Genomic DNA, 14,523 nt, shown 5'->3' with positions numbered 1-14,523 from the left:
TTCGCTCCATTGGCCATCCCAGATGCCACCCCAAAATCTGCACTGTGATTGGCCATCTCCAAAGCCGGAGGTGGGCATTCAATACCGCCAGATGGAGCGTGAACTGAAACGGTGTCAAGAAATGGCGGGTGATTGGGTGGGCTTGCTAAACGCAGTACAGTCATGTGAAATGAAATATGGCTTGAACGCGCCATATACGTTGTGCAGCATTTCATATCCGCGTGAACTGAAGCACACCCGTGAAGCGGGCTTGATAATGTCTGGTGAGGGAGCATTTCAATAAACAACGGTTCCATTCATTACAAACACTGCACAACATTATGACAAGCTCTAAGAGAATAGACCAGTACTCTCAAAAATCACTTTTCTGCCCTGCCAGCGAGACAAAAACGTCAATGCAGTAAATTAATTCTTCATATTTCATCATCTTATTCTGACTAAACCCGTTTTGGGGTGTATATAACACCTGCGTGCATCATACTGTAGGCCTAATCCGTTTGTCAAACGTGAGGATACCTCGTTTATGTGCAACTACCTAAAAACAGATAGCTATGCCAGTATTTTAATAAGCATAAGATACAAAGCCATATTTCGGCAGGTTCTTAATCACAATCATATTTTGGAGACAACGAAATTAATAGGCATCTCAATTTTTAATTTGCAGAAATGTGCTTCATAGCTTTTATTTCCTTTCATAATGTAATGTAGCCTTAATCCATCACCTCTTAAGAAAAGAAGCAGAAGTACAATTCAAGTTTTTGATATCACATCAGGAGAACAGTTTTAATGTCAAATAAAAATAAGTAGGCTAAATGCATTAATTACGCAAAAACATTTTACAGCAATTGTTTAATTAAATAATCCTATTTAATTTGGCTGTTCCAGTATAGGGTAATACTTGAGTGAAATCAAGGACAATGTGTAGCCTTGGTCTATGATAATAAATATATTTAATATTTTCTTTGTCACAAAACAAAATATCCTATTTGGTAGTATAACTTCATGCCATTGTATTTACTACCATGTGTTCAACGTGAGATGTGCTGTTCTTAAAGAGACAGTAACCATGTTTTAAGAGACGCTTCCAATTAGTCGTTTAGCAGACATTTTATTCAAAGTGACTCACAAATGAGTATTGAAATCAATGATGTGCATTGTGCAAGTATAGGGCACTTGATGATTTTAATTAAAGAGTTCTGTGTGTTTTGTAGTATTAATATATAATTTTAAAGGTGCAATGTGTAAAAATGTTCATGATATTTGCCTTTTTTTTTTTTTTACCAATGTGTGAATGTAAAAAATCCCTTCCCGGAGTTCCTAGGTTGCCTATTAAAGCCTGTAGACTGATTTTCATGCAAAGGGAGCAAGTCAGTTTTGCAGGGAAAATCCAAAGGATCCTATGGAAGCTTCTTTTCTCTCTCAACAGCGACAACAAACTGCAACACTAGGTAACATTATCTTAGAGATGGAATCCAGCAAACATCCGCCAGCACAACAACGACTCCTACACAAACTCTGAGTAAGCCAAAAAACAAAACAAAAAACCTTTATCTACAGAATCCCGTCTGGCTAAGCGGGAACGTGATCGAGGTTGAGCGAAATCTACAGTCATTGTTTTGCCAATACTCGCTCGCGTCCCTATGGAGTGTGTGCACGAGCATGAGCAACATGTAGCTGGCTGCAGTTCACTTAACGGCCACAGGTGTCATTAATAACAAGGGTTACTGAATCTTACATAATGCACCTTTAAAATAATACAGTTTGATATATGCAATGTTTACTTATGGCCCACTGCCCTCAATCAAGTTAGATTTTTGGCCCTTCATAGGACAAAGTCTGGGCACCTTTGGTATAGTGTATATACTGAAGAGGTTATAGTAAATTAAAAAAAAAGACTTAAATTTGATCTGTTTCTCACCCACACCCATCATATTGCTTAGAAGACATGGATTAAACCGCTGGAGTATTATGGATTACTTTTATGCTGAATTTATATGATTTTTGAAGGCCATTGTTCACTTGCACTGAATGGACCTACAGAGCTGAAATATTCTTTTAAAAATCGTAGTTTGTGTTCTGCAGAAGAAAGTTAGTCATAGTCATTCACATCTGGAATGGTGAATTTGAGTACAATAATTTTTCCTTTCCTTTTTTTTGTTTTTCTTCGTTTTTTTTCTCAAATTATCCCTTTAACAATGTGTGTACTAGTAATAATAATAATAATTGCAGTCAGATTATGAGGTAACTTGCCTTTTCGCCATGAAAGGGTTCAAGTGATGTCACTTCGTGGACATCAAAATTTTATATAATGATCCATATGTTGCAGGGTCAGGGTTGCTCCAAAGTCTCTTTAAAGGAAAATCAGTTCACTCAGTTGCCATCTTGGGAACATTTCTATCTTTGAATAGAAAATCTTACTTGAATGGGGAAAGACCGAAATCTCTAAAACGGTTTATCAAGATTATGATCATAGAACATTAGCAGTACAAATCTGACAACAGTGGTATGATAAATAGTGCTTCTTTTGCTTAGATCACACTAAAAAACTATTTTTTTAGACTCATCCAGCTAATGCGCATGTGCATTCTCAAGTTGATTAAGAGGCAGTGTCTATGTAAAAGTGATTGGCTCTTTTACCTGTAAGGCAGGACTTCCTTTTCTACATCCACCAATTCCAATTTCTCCCATTCATTTTACTTACAGTGCCCCATTTCAGGCTAAATAGTCTTTGGTTGCCAACAAAATGGGAGCTGAGAGACAGCTAATATTTAGGATTTATATTTAGCATTCAGTATAATAATATTTGGTGATAAAATAAATTAGTAATTAAATGTATTAGTTGAATTATATATTAATTTGCCAAGCATACACTACCAGTCAAAAGTTTTGAAACACTTGACTGAAATGTTTCTCATGATCTTAAAAATCTTTTGATCTGAAGGCGTATGCTTAAATGTTTGAAATTAGTTTTGTAGACAAAAAAATAATTGTGTCACCATATTAATTTAGTTCATTATAAAACAAAAATTTTATAAAAAAAAAAAAAAAAAGGTTTTTGAAATTGATGACTTGAACCAAATAATCAAGAAAAGCAGCCAATAAGTGCTCAACATACAGCCGTGGCCAAAAGTATTGGCAGTGACATACATTTTGTGTTTTGCAAAGTTTGCTGCTTCAGTAATAATAGATTCTTTTTTCACATGTTTCTATGGAATACTGGAAAACAACGATAAGTTTCATACGTTTTAAAGGCTTTTATTGCCAAAAACATTCAATTTAAGCAAATATTCAATATTTACAGTGTTGACCCTTGTTCTTCATAAACTCTGCAATTCGCTCTGACCTGCTGGATATCAGATTCTGGGCCAAATCCTGACTGATGGTGATCCATTCTTGCCTTATTAGTGCTCAGTGTTGATCACAATTTGTGGGCTTCCGTTTGTCCACTGGCCTTTTGAGGATTGACCACAGGTTCTCTATGGGATTAAGATCCGGGGAGTTGCCTGGCCACGGATACAAAATTTCAATGTAATGATCTCCGAGCCACTTCATTATCACTCTTGCCTTGTGACATGGTGCTCCATCATGCTGTAAAATGCACGGATCATCACAAAATTGCTCCTGGATCGTTGGGAGAAGTTGCTCTTGCAGGACGTTATGATACAGTTCTTTATTCATGGCAGTGTTTTTGGGCAGAATTGTGAGAGAGCCCACTCCCTTGGATGAAATGCAACCCCACACATGGATGGTCTCAGGATGCTTCACTGTTGGCCTGACAGGACTCATGGTAGCATTCACCATTTCTTCTCCGGACTATCGATTTTCCAGATGTCCCAAACAGTCGGAAGAGGCTTCATCAGAGAAAATATTTTTGCATCAGTCTTCTGCGGTCCAATCCTTGTATTTCCTGCAGAATTTCAGTCTGTCCTTGATGTTTTTCTTGTAGAGAAGGGACTTCTTTACTGCCCTTCTTGACACCAGGCCATTGCCCAAAAGTCTTCACCTCACTGTGCGTGCAGATGCACTCACACCAACCTGCTGCCAATATTGTGCAAGCTCTGCACTGATGCTGACACGATTCTGTTGCTGACTCCTCAGGAGGAGACGTCCTGGCGCTTGCTGGACACTCTGGGACATCCTGAAGCCTTCTTCACTTCAGTTGAACCTCTCACCTTGAAGTTCTTGATTATCTGGTAAATGGTTCTTTCAGGTGCAATATTCTTTGCAGCAATTTCCTTGCATGTGAGGCCATTTTGATGCAAAGTGATGATGGCTGCATTTCTTTAGAGGTAATCATTGCTAACAAGAACACAATGATTGGAAGCACTACTTCCCTCCTTTAATAGCAATCAGTCTTCTCTTATAATCCAATCAGAATGATAGTGATTTCACCTGAAAAGTACTCATTCAAACTTTCCCAGGTGCTGCTGATATGATTAGTGAAATTATGCTAACTGATTATTTTGTGCCAGGGGCAAAAAACAGTGAACTTTGGTGATAAAGTTCATTTCAATAATCTAGAAACAATGTGAATCAACACCACAATAACTGAAGCAGAAAACTGTGCGAAACACAAAATGTATGGCGCTGCCAATACATTTAGCCATGGCTGTAGATGGAAACTCCTTCAATACTGTTTCAAAAGCATCCCAGGATGATACCTCAAGAAGTTGGTTGAGAAAATGTCAAGAGTACATGTCTGCAAATTCTAGGCAAAGGGTGAATACTTTGAAGATGCTAAAATATAACACAGTTTAGATTTATTTAGGATTTTTTTTAGTCACATCATAATTCCCATAGTTCCATTTATGTTATTCCGTAGTTTTGATGACTTTACTATTATTCTAAAATGTGAAGAAAAAAATTATAATAAAGAATGAGTAAGTGTTTCAAAACTTTTGACCGGTAGTGTATATATCTACAACAGCACCTACAGTTTGCCAATTAACTATATTACGAACTACATTAATCTGCAGGATAATTGTTTATTTTGATGTAATATGTGAGAATGTGTGTAAATCAAGTTTTAGTTCAGATCCTCTACTCTATCCTCTACTCTAATTGGCCAAGCAGCTTTGCAAGAGAACTGAAATTAAGCATAACAGCATTGGAACACAGGAACATTTTGGTACCCTGGCAGCTAGCACAACGACCTCACAATTGGTGCCCCCTTCTGGCAGACCTCATCATTGATTGGTATGTAAATACTTTGATCTGGGTAGAGGCACAGCGACCATTGGACATTCTGACATAACTTTGTGTCCCACAGAAGTAGTAAAGTCAAACAGGTTTGGAACGACATGATGGTGAGTAAATTATGACAGAAATTACATTTTGGGTGAAATCTCCCTTTTAACTTTGGGATAAGACTAGACACAACTGATGAAGTCTTAGTTGTGTACAGAAAGTACTATTAGCTGTTTTCTGCACACTGAAGACCAGCAGACCAGAAGAGAAGTTAGCATAATTTGGGTTGGCCGGGCCAAATGTCAAGTAGATGAATTCAAATTCTTACATGTAATCTTGACTTAAATTAATACTTCACCCAAATATGAAAATTGGGTCATAATTTATTCACCCTCATGTTGTTCCAACCTACATAACTTACTTTCTTCTGTGGAACACAAAAGGACACATTCTGAATAATGTACAAGCTGCTCTTTTCCATTCAATGAAAGTGAATAGTGACCATGACAAAAAGCACCAAAAAGTAGTCCCTGACTTGCTCAATATTCTAAGTCTTATGACACCATACAATTACTTTGAGTAAAGAAAATACAGACATTTAAGTCACTACAAATCTTTGCAATACCACTTAAATCTGTCAACTTCGGCATGTACACAAATATGGTGTCAAAACACGTCACACCAGGTTTGATGTCGATCCCAAACGTCATTCTTTCTCATGTGCCTCATAACCAATCACAACATACCAAATGAGATTTGTGAGCTACAGTGGAGAACATCTTCAGTGAACATCGACTTCCTCAGTGCATTTGTATGGTTTCAGTAGACTTGGGAAAACGTACACAAGTCATATGGACTGTTCATATTTTTTTATATTATTATTTACATCATTTCCTTTGCTGTCATCTAATTTTTATTTTTGGGACAACTATTCCTTAATCACACAGAATATATTAGAACAAAGCACAAAAACATCCAGCATGTTAGGCTGGTGAAAAATTAAACATTTCAGAGTGGCTACCCGGATGCTAAATTAATCCACGAGAATCCATTCATAGATTGAATATGTTTGAGTTTGATGACAGGTGTTTCTAAAGAGTCTTTAGCTGAAATGAGTGTGCTGGCTTCACTTGAAGGCAGACGAGTGTGCTAGAGTGCAGACGTTGATGTCTTCCGTGTGCGAGGCTCTGTGTAGTGATGGCTCGGATGCGCTGCGGTTTATTTTAGGGAGGGAGTGCTGGAGAAGCTCTATTGAGGACAGAATCTATAAAAGACAACAACAGAAATAGCAATCAGTCATTAAAGGCCCATTGAGAAATTATTGAGAGTATGCAATCGCTAACACAGAAGAACACAAAGGTGAAAAGAAATAAAAAAAGAATACAGTATATATATATATATATATATATATATATATATATATATATATATATATCTTGCTATATATATATAGCAAGAGAGTGAGAGAATAAAAATAAATGAATCCTATTTATAGGATATTACGATTTTTGTATTGTGCCATTATTTTTGTGACAAGCATATTTTACCCTAAATTTACACAAAATTGGGGAAAATATTCTGATACTGAATTACTGCAATGAGAAGAAAAAAAAATATTTATATATATTTCAGTTTAAAAGTATTTATACATGATTGCATTATTTATTAAATTGCCTTTATTTTAACCAAAAAATCAAAGCAATATTTTTTTTTTATTACTATTATATTTCATTGTAACTATTACCGTAATGATAAACAAATGAAAATCACCTTTACAAATGGGAATGTGTACTGTATGTCAAGATGCATTACACAAATATATATATTTTTTTCCTGCAATGAGAATTGGGAGGGTGGGAGAGGAAAGGAATATTCCAGTTCAATACAAGTTTAGCTCAATTGACAGCATTTGTAACTTAATGTTTAACACAGAAATTAATTTCAACTCATTCTTCTTTTCTTTAAAAAACCCCCCACAAAATCTGGGTTAAAGTGAGTCACTTACAATGAAAGTCAATGGGGCCAATCTGTAATGTTTAAGTCTTTCTGTTACAAAACTATAGCCACAAGACATAAGCAATATGATTTAACATATTTGTTGCCATGACGATAAAACCGTTACCCATAAAACGACCGTAAAAATTATGATTATACTACTTTATAGAACACATTTCAACAGAAGAATTAATGTAATTCTTTTGTGCTTTTTTAAAATAAAAAAATTCACATTAAAAACCCTTAAAAATTGTGCCCATTCACTTTCATTGTAAGTTCCTCACTGTAACCTCAATGTTTGAGGGACGAGTCAAAATTATTTTAAATAATTTTTTGTGGTAATCAACATTATGCCACAAATCCTGTTGATTGAGCTAAACTTTTATTGAATAAGTAATATTCCTTTAATCTCATAAAAATAATAACTTTAATTTCTTTCCTTTGATTTTTAGGTGATATATATCTGTTGGGTGCTTCATCAGGAGCGGGTTTGGTTATTAGCAATAATTAATAATTATCAAAGATAATTATTCATTATTAAAATCAATAGACATTGATTAGAATCAACAATAACTTATCAATCCTTCAAATCAAAAATCATCAAAGATAACTATCAATTTTCAAAATCAATAGAATATTAATAAGGATTTATTTAGCCAGGGCACCACCCTGGAATCAGGGACAGTATAGCAGTCTCAATATAAGATTGTTCTCTTAAGAAAGTTGACATCCGGAGAACATCAGCATTCAAAAGGAAAACAATGAAGGCTTGAATCCAAGCACTGACATCGCCTGCCAGCCCTTGACACAGGTGCATGCAGAACAATACCAAAACACTTCTCTTTAAAGTATAACAAAGTTTATTGATGCAGTAATATCAATTAATAATAAATACATAATTGAAAAACTTCTGACTTCAAACTACAAACTAAACAGTAACATGACTAGATATGGTAACAAATAAGCCTATAATACATGAGAGGAATGTGTGTGTGTGTGTGTGTGTGTGTGTGTAAGGAGAGGCAGACAAAATGGCAGACGTGGCTCTCATGGAGAGTGTCACGTTAGGTTTCCGACCAGAGAATGTGGGTGGAGAGACTGGTTAATGGCGTCTGCCCGTTTAATGCGTGTCTCCGCTAGTAGGATAACTTAGGGACAAAACAGGGCTCTATCGCCAAGTTATCTGCCCAGAAAATGTTTGTGAGGGGGTCGTGTATGTGTGAGATTAGTACGAGAGAGAGAACATAGTGAGGCACCTAATCCGGTTTAGCGATTGTGGGAGAGAAGGTAACCGGTAGTTTTATCACTCAGATACACGGTGTATGGCTCGTAACCTGTCCGCTGCAGTCGTTGGTTCTTTAATGGATAAACTCCATTAAAGTGTGCCGCTCACCCATGATGGTGGAAATGCACAAACAGTCCAACATGGCAGGAAGCTGTTTCCTCGCTCTGTCTGTGGGCGGTACGGCGGCTGATTATTGGCAGGTTGGTGGAGATTTCACCAAAGTCAACTTTGTTGAAGAAGGAAGAGAAATCTTCTTTCTTCACTTCTGCAGGCAAATGGGTGAGACGCGGATTGCTCAGCAGTCACATTCGGATCTGTTAGCGTGCTCAGTGGTACACGGAGAAATCTCGGCTCATCCAGCGAGATGGAGATTGTATGGCCAAAGATCAGGTACATTACTTTCTTGGGCAACGAGGCTTCACCTGGGAGCAGCAGGGCTGCAACTAGAAGAGGCACATACTGTCGCTGGAAGTAAAGCTTAGAAAGATCTCCAAGGTTTTTATACTCTCGATGACTTCATGGTTCGAGGACACTTTCTGACGTGCGTTTCATCCAAGAGAAGTTGAGAGTTCGATCCTTTAGAATTTCAGTGAGCAAGGCTTGATGGGATTTGTAATCTGTTTTGGACTCCCTTTGTTAGATTTTGGTGCCGTTGTTGTGGCTATTAGGCTTCTAGTGTTCCTACAGGCTGCAGTCAGGCTTTATGACTGTATGTAGGCCTGCCTTTGTCTTTTAAGTACATGAGGCCCAACATAACCCTGACATGTTCTATATGAGATTTACCCTGAGCAAAACAGTAACAAATGCAATAGCAAGAGTTCTTTATTTCAGGAAATATGACTTGTAAGTGATGTTTACCTGTGGAAACAATGGCCTTTCATCTTTGGACTTCTGTATGCAGTCAGCGACGAGTCTCTTCATGGCATTAGGACAGCTCTTGTACAGTTTACTAAGATCTGGAGTGAGGTAGCCTCTGCCTACCATAAAGATGATCTACATGCAAAACAAAAGGAAGCAGTTTTTTATTACATAATTGAACCATCGGAAAAGTGACTTGGATTTTTACAGATTTACTAAAGAAAATGCAAGTGTTTGCCCATGCAAAAACCCCCACTACAATAGACCTTATTCACAGCAGCGCCATCTTTGATTTTTTTTATATTAACATTTTTATTGCTTCTTATATGAAATATGGAATAAACAGAACATATACACACAGAATCAATGTAACTCCCATTATATCCCCCTCCCCAAATCCACTCTGCCCCTCAGCAAATATCCCTGTGGTCAAAGCATAAATTACACCACACATATAAGCAAACAAACAAAAGAAAATATTTGAGAACATAAAAAATATAAAAATCAACATACAAAGAGAAAAGAAAGAATTCCACAAATATTATAATTTACAATTGCCACCACAATTCTGTTTGTCTCCACATGGTCCTCACTGAGAGCCCTCCAGAAAAGCCAAATACCTGTCCCATTTCTTAACATACATGTCTGTTTTGCCAAGCTGTTTATATGCCATCTTTTCAAATGCCACCACCCTACCCAATTAGCTTAACTGTTCTTGAAATGAGGGAGTGCCAGTTGACTTCTGTCCTCTAACAATAAGCTGTCTGCCAATCATTACACTAGTTTGGACCCAGCTTTTGTATATTTGTCACCTATTTTAATGACTGCCCCATCACCCAATATACATAGTCTGGGGCAGAATGAAATTTGAAAATCTAAAAGGTTAAATATCACAAACGTGTGTGATGGGTTACACACCAATGTTTCAGAAATAAAACTTTATGTGGCCTTAGTTTCAGCTTCAAACTTACAATAAAGAGTAAAACTCAATTTAGCAGGCTCAACAGAGCAGTGTTAGAGGCTATACTACCAGCAAATTTTGTTAAAAAATTGACTTTTAGCCATTGGGTTCCAATATTTAGCAGCATGGCTCCAGTGTGACTGCCAGCCATCTAAGGCTCACTGCCAAACACATTTCTGCAGCAGAGAACCACAGCTGACCAAAGCTTGAGTCACACTCAAGTACAAGCTCAAGACATATCACAAACTTTCAGTTTATTTACAGGAAAGAGCAGCTAGATTTGTAGCTAATGATCTATATTAACCTTACTGTTTTAAGCCTAGGCTCGCTCTCGCTCTCTCTCTCTCTCTCTCTCTCTCTCTCTCTCTCTCTCTATATATATATGTATATATATATATAAAATGGGGGTTTGTTTGAAATCTTTGCAAACGTAATTAACATTTTTTTTTAAAAATCACATGTACATAAGTATTCACAGCCTTTGCTCAATACTTTGTTGAAGGACCTTTGGCACCAATTACATTCTCAAGTCATTTTGAGTATGATGCTCAAATGCTTGGCACACCGATTTTTGGGCAATTTCTCCCATTCTTCTTTGCAGGACCTCTCAAGCTCCATGAGGTTGGATGGGGAGTGTCGGTGCACAGCCATTTTCAGATCTCTCCAGAGACGTTCAATCGGGTTCAAATCTGGGCTCTGGCTGGGCCACTCAAGGACATTCACAGAGTTGTCCCGTAGCCACTCCTTTGTTATCTTGGATGTGTGTTTAGGGTCGTTGTCCTGTTGGAAGATGAACCTTCGCCCCAGTCTGAGGTCCAGAGCGCTCTGGAGCAGGTTTTCATCAAGGATGTCTCTGTACATTGCTGCATTCATCTTTCCCTCGATCCTGACTAGTCTTCCAGTTCCTGCCGCTGAAGAACATCCCCACAGCATGATGCTGCCACCACCATGCTTCACTGTAGGGATAGTATTGGCCAGGCCATGAGCGGTGCCTGGTTTCCTCCAGACATGACGCTTGCCATTCAGGCCAAAGAGTTCAATATTTGTTTCATCAGACCAGAGAATTTTGTTTCTCATGGTCTGAGAGTCTTCAGGTGCCTTTTGGCAAACTCCAGGCGGGCTGTCATGTGCCTTTTACTGAGGAGTGGCTTCCGTCTGGCCACTCTACCATACAGGCCTGATTGGTGGAGTGCTGCAGAAATGTTTTTTCTTCTGGAAGGTTCTCCTCTCTCTACAGAGAAACACTGGAGCTCTGCCAGAGTGACCATCAGGTTCTTGGTCACCTCCCTGACTAAGGCTAGGCGGCTCAGTTTGGCTGGGCGGCCAGCTCTAGGAAGAGTCCTGTTGGTTCCAAACTTCTTCCATTTACGGATTATGGAGGCCACTGTGCTCATTGAGTCCTTCAATGCTGCAGAAATTTTTCTGTACCCTTCCCCAGATCTGTGTCTTGATAAAATCCTGTCTCAGATGTCTACAGACAATTCCTTGGACTTCATGGCTTGGTTTGTGCTCTGACATGCACTGTTAACTGTGGGACCTTATATAGACTGGCGTGTGCCTTTCCAAATCATGTCCAATCAACTGAATTTACCACAGGGGGACTCCAATCAATTTGTAGAAACATCTCAAGGATGATCAGTGGAAACTGGATGCACCTGTGCTCAATTTTGAGTATAATGCATAGGCTGTGAATACTTATGTACATGTGATTTTTATTTTTAATACATTTGCAAAGATTTCAAACAAACTTCTTTCATGTTGTCATTATGGGGTATTGTTTGTAGAATTTTGAGGAAAATAATTAATTAAATCCATTTTGGAATAAGGCTGTAACATAACAAAATGTGGAAAAAGTGAAGCGCTGTGAATCCTTTCCGGATGCAATGTAAGTATCTATACAAAGTGTTAATAACAAAACGTCTTACACATCTGGGATGGCATGAGTAAATGATGAGAGAATTTAAATTATTGGTTGACCTATTTGATTAATTAGAAGAAATTAGAATTCTATGAATGGTCTTAGTTTACAGACATGATGTCATGTAAAAAGAACTAAAATGGCTAAAGGCAGTTAATAGTTGTGTTTGATATGCTACCTCACTATGCAGTGTTAAATGCTGCGCTTTTTTGTTCTTAAACATTTTTCAAGAACATATAGAGGTGAATAAATCAATTAATATAATTATTGTATTTTATTATTTTAAAATTATATATAATTATATTATTTTATTAATATAATTATTATTTTTCTGTCATCAACAACAACAGTGGATCAGTTTTGATCGTTATGAGCATTGTCATAGAAATGTACATTTTCCAAGAGTCCCAGGATGTGAAGAGTTTTGAGTAAAATCTCCAAATTGTCATCATGTAATTACAGTAATTCTGATGATATGAAGGCAGCAAATTACATGCACTTGACAGATTGTGAGATTCAGCCAACAACTGAAAATATTATTCTCTGCATTGTAAAGAGCTAGCTGAATGTTTAAGGTTCATGATCATTTGACTTCTACAGAATCATGATCAAGTCTTACCTGATCTCTGTTTCCAATCATAGAATAAGGCAATTCTCCTGTCATCAGCTCATACAGGACGATACCGTAAGAGTATACATCCGACTGAAAACTGTACGGATTATTGTCCTGCATCCGGATGACTTCAGGAGCCTAAAGAAAATACATGTTTACTCACCTGCTACGTGTTTCATACAGCACTACACAAAACATTGTTTCTTACATGTAATTTTTTAGCATATATGTGGTCTCAATTAGTTCTGAGTAGAACAATATATCGCATGTACATAAGAGGTCTGAAATGTCCATATAGTTTTTTTTTAACGCACCATCCACAGAATTGACCCAGAGGGCTGCTCTACTCTACACGAGCCGCTCCACCTAGCTTTCACTGTGGCCAGACCAAAATCTCCAATCTTCACTGACAAACCTTCATGCAGAAAGATATCTGAGCATTGCATTAAGGGAAAATATGACTGCTTAAGCACAAGCACAAATTATAGTCAGGTACAGTGGTGATAGAAACAAACTATAAAAACAAATGACTGTATGCCACAACTGATCAGAAGCAAGTATTCCAGAGAGCTGTGTAAAATGTTTGTAGTCCAAAAACCTGGAAGATAATCTGCATTTTACAGATTAAATTTTACATCTGCATTTTACAGATTCATTGATTACCTTAGGAATTTTTAAGGTTTAATAAGAGTAAAACAGTCTGTGGTTAAAATTACTTGGGGACATTCACATTTTGTTCTACAACATAAATTACACATAGTCATACCTCAAACATGAGTTTTGAATCAGTTGTGCCTTCAAAGAATGTATGTTTAAATGCTTGATGAATTAAATGTAATTATAGGGACGACTGCTTTATTCAATAAGTTAAAAAGTTCCTTTAAGGGAAGTTAGGTCACCCGGGCAGCTATTTTCAGTCAAGTGTACAGGTCCTATCTACTTGAAAGGGTAGGGAAGTATACTGTATTAATGACAAATGTCTTTGAAACTAATGGAAAATAAAATGCATTGCATTAACAGTGCTTGCATTTTGGGGGGTTTGGAATTTCATATGGTTGTATATACCTGTGTATATGGCTGTGAATATTTCAATTGAAAACATTTCACATAAAATAATAAACTCAATAAATATTCACCTTACAAAATATTTAATAAAAAAAAATGTTGTCATTATTTGATAGGAAACATTCAGTCCATTATATTTAACTTTGCAAATTCTCCTTGTAGCAGCAAGAGAAGATTACACATCTTAATACTGCTTTTCCTGCAAGGCCAGGGTTTACAAAGTTGAATTTCCCACCAAATTTGAACCAATTAAATTTTATATGTGAATATGCAAAGCGAAACATAATGGACCAGATATCACCTGTCGAATAATTAAGAAGGCTTGAATAACCGCACTGCTAAGAAAAAAACACTCAACCCCACAGTAGTCGATAAATACAGACGGTCTCTCTCCTACCTTTCCTAGCTAATATTATTGAGAGGATTGTATTCAACCAGTTGACTGCTTTTCTTTCATAGAACAACCAACTGGACAGACATCAGTCTGGCTTTAAAAACACACTTGACGGAGACACTCTTGTTAGTGGCTGAAACCCTGTGACCGGCAAGAGCTAACTCAAAATAATTGGTCCACATCCTCTTTGACTTGTCTGCTGTGTTTGAAACAGTGAACCACCAGATTCCCCCCCCCCCCCCAAATG

General features: G+C 37.3%; 1 protein-coding gene across 1 annotated transcript in view; it reads right to left on the bottom strand.

Moving 5' to 3' along the window:
* Window positions 1–6,313: 6,313 nt before the first annotated feature.
* The window catches only part of raf1b (Raf-1 proto-oncogene, serine/threonine kinase b), a 41,877-nt gene continuing 33,667 nt past the window's right edge, over window positions 6,314–14,523 (bottom strand). Inside the window, 4 exon segments of the mRNA XM_052111469.1 lie at window positions 6,314–6,451; window positions 9,326–9,460; window positions 12,824–12,955; window positions 13,132–13,250. Coding sequence (XP_051967429.1) covers window positions 6,314–6,451; window positions 9,326–9,460; window positions 12,824–12,955; window positions 13,132–13,250 — 524 coding nt within the window.

This window comes from Xyrauchen texanus, chromosome 39 (genome assembly GCF_025860055.1).
Source record: "Xyrauchen texanus isolate HMW12.3.18 chromosome 39, RBS_HiC_50CHRs, whole genome shotgun sequence".
Taxonomy (NCBI): Eukaryota; Metazoa; Chordata; class Actinopteri; order Cypriniformes; family Catostomidae; genus Xyrauchen; species Xyrauchen texanus.
Note: the sequence above shows the minus strand (reverse complement) of the source record. Positions and strands in the feature narration are given on the sequence as shown.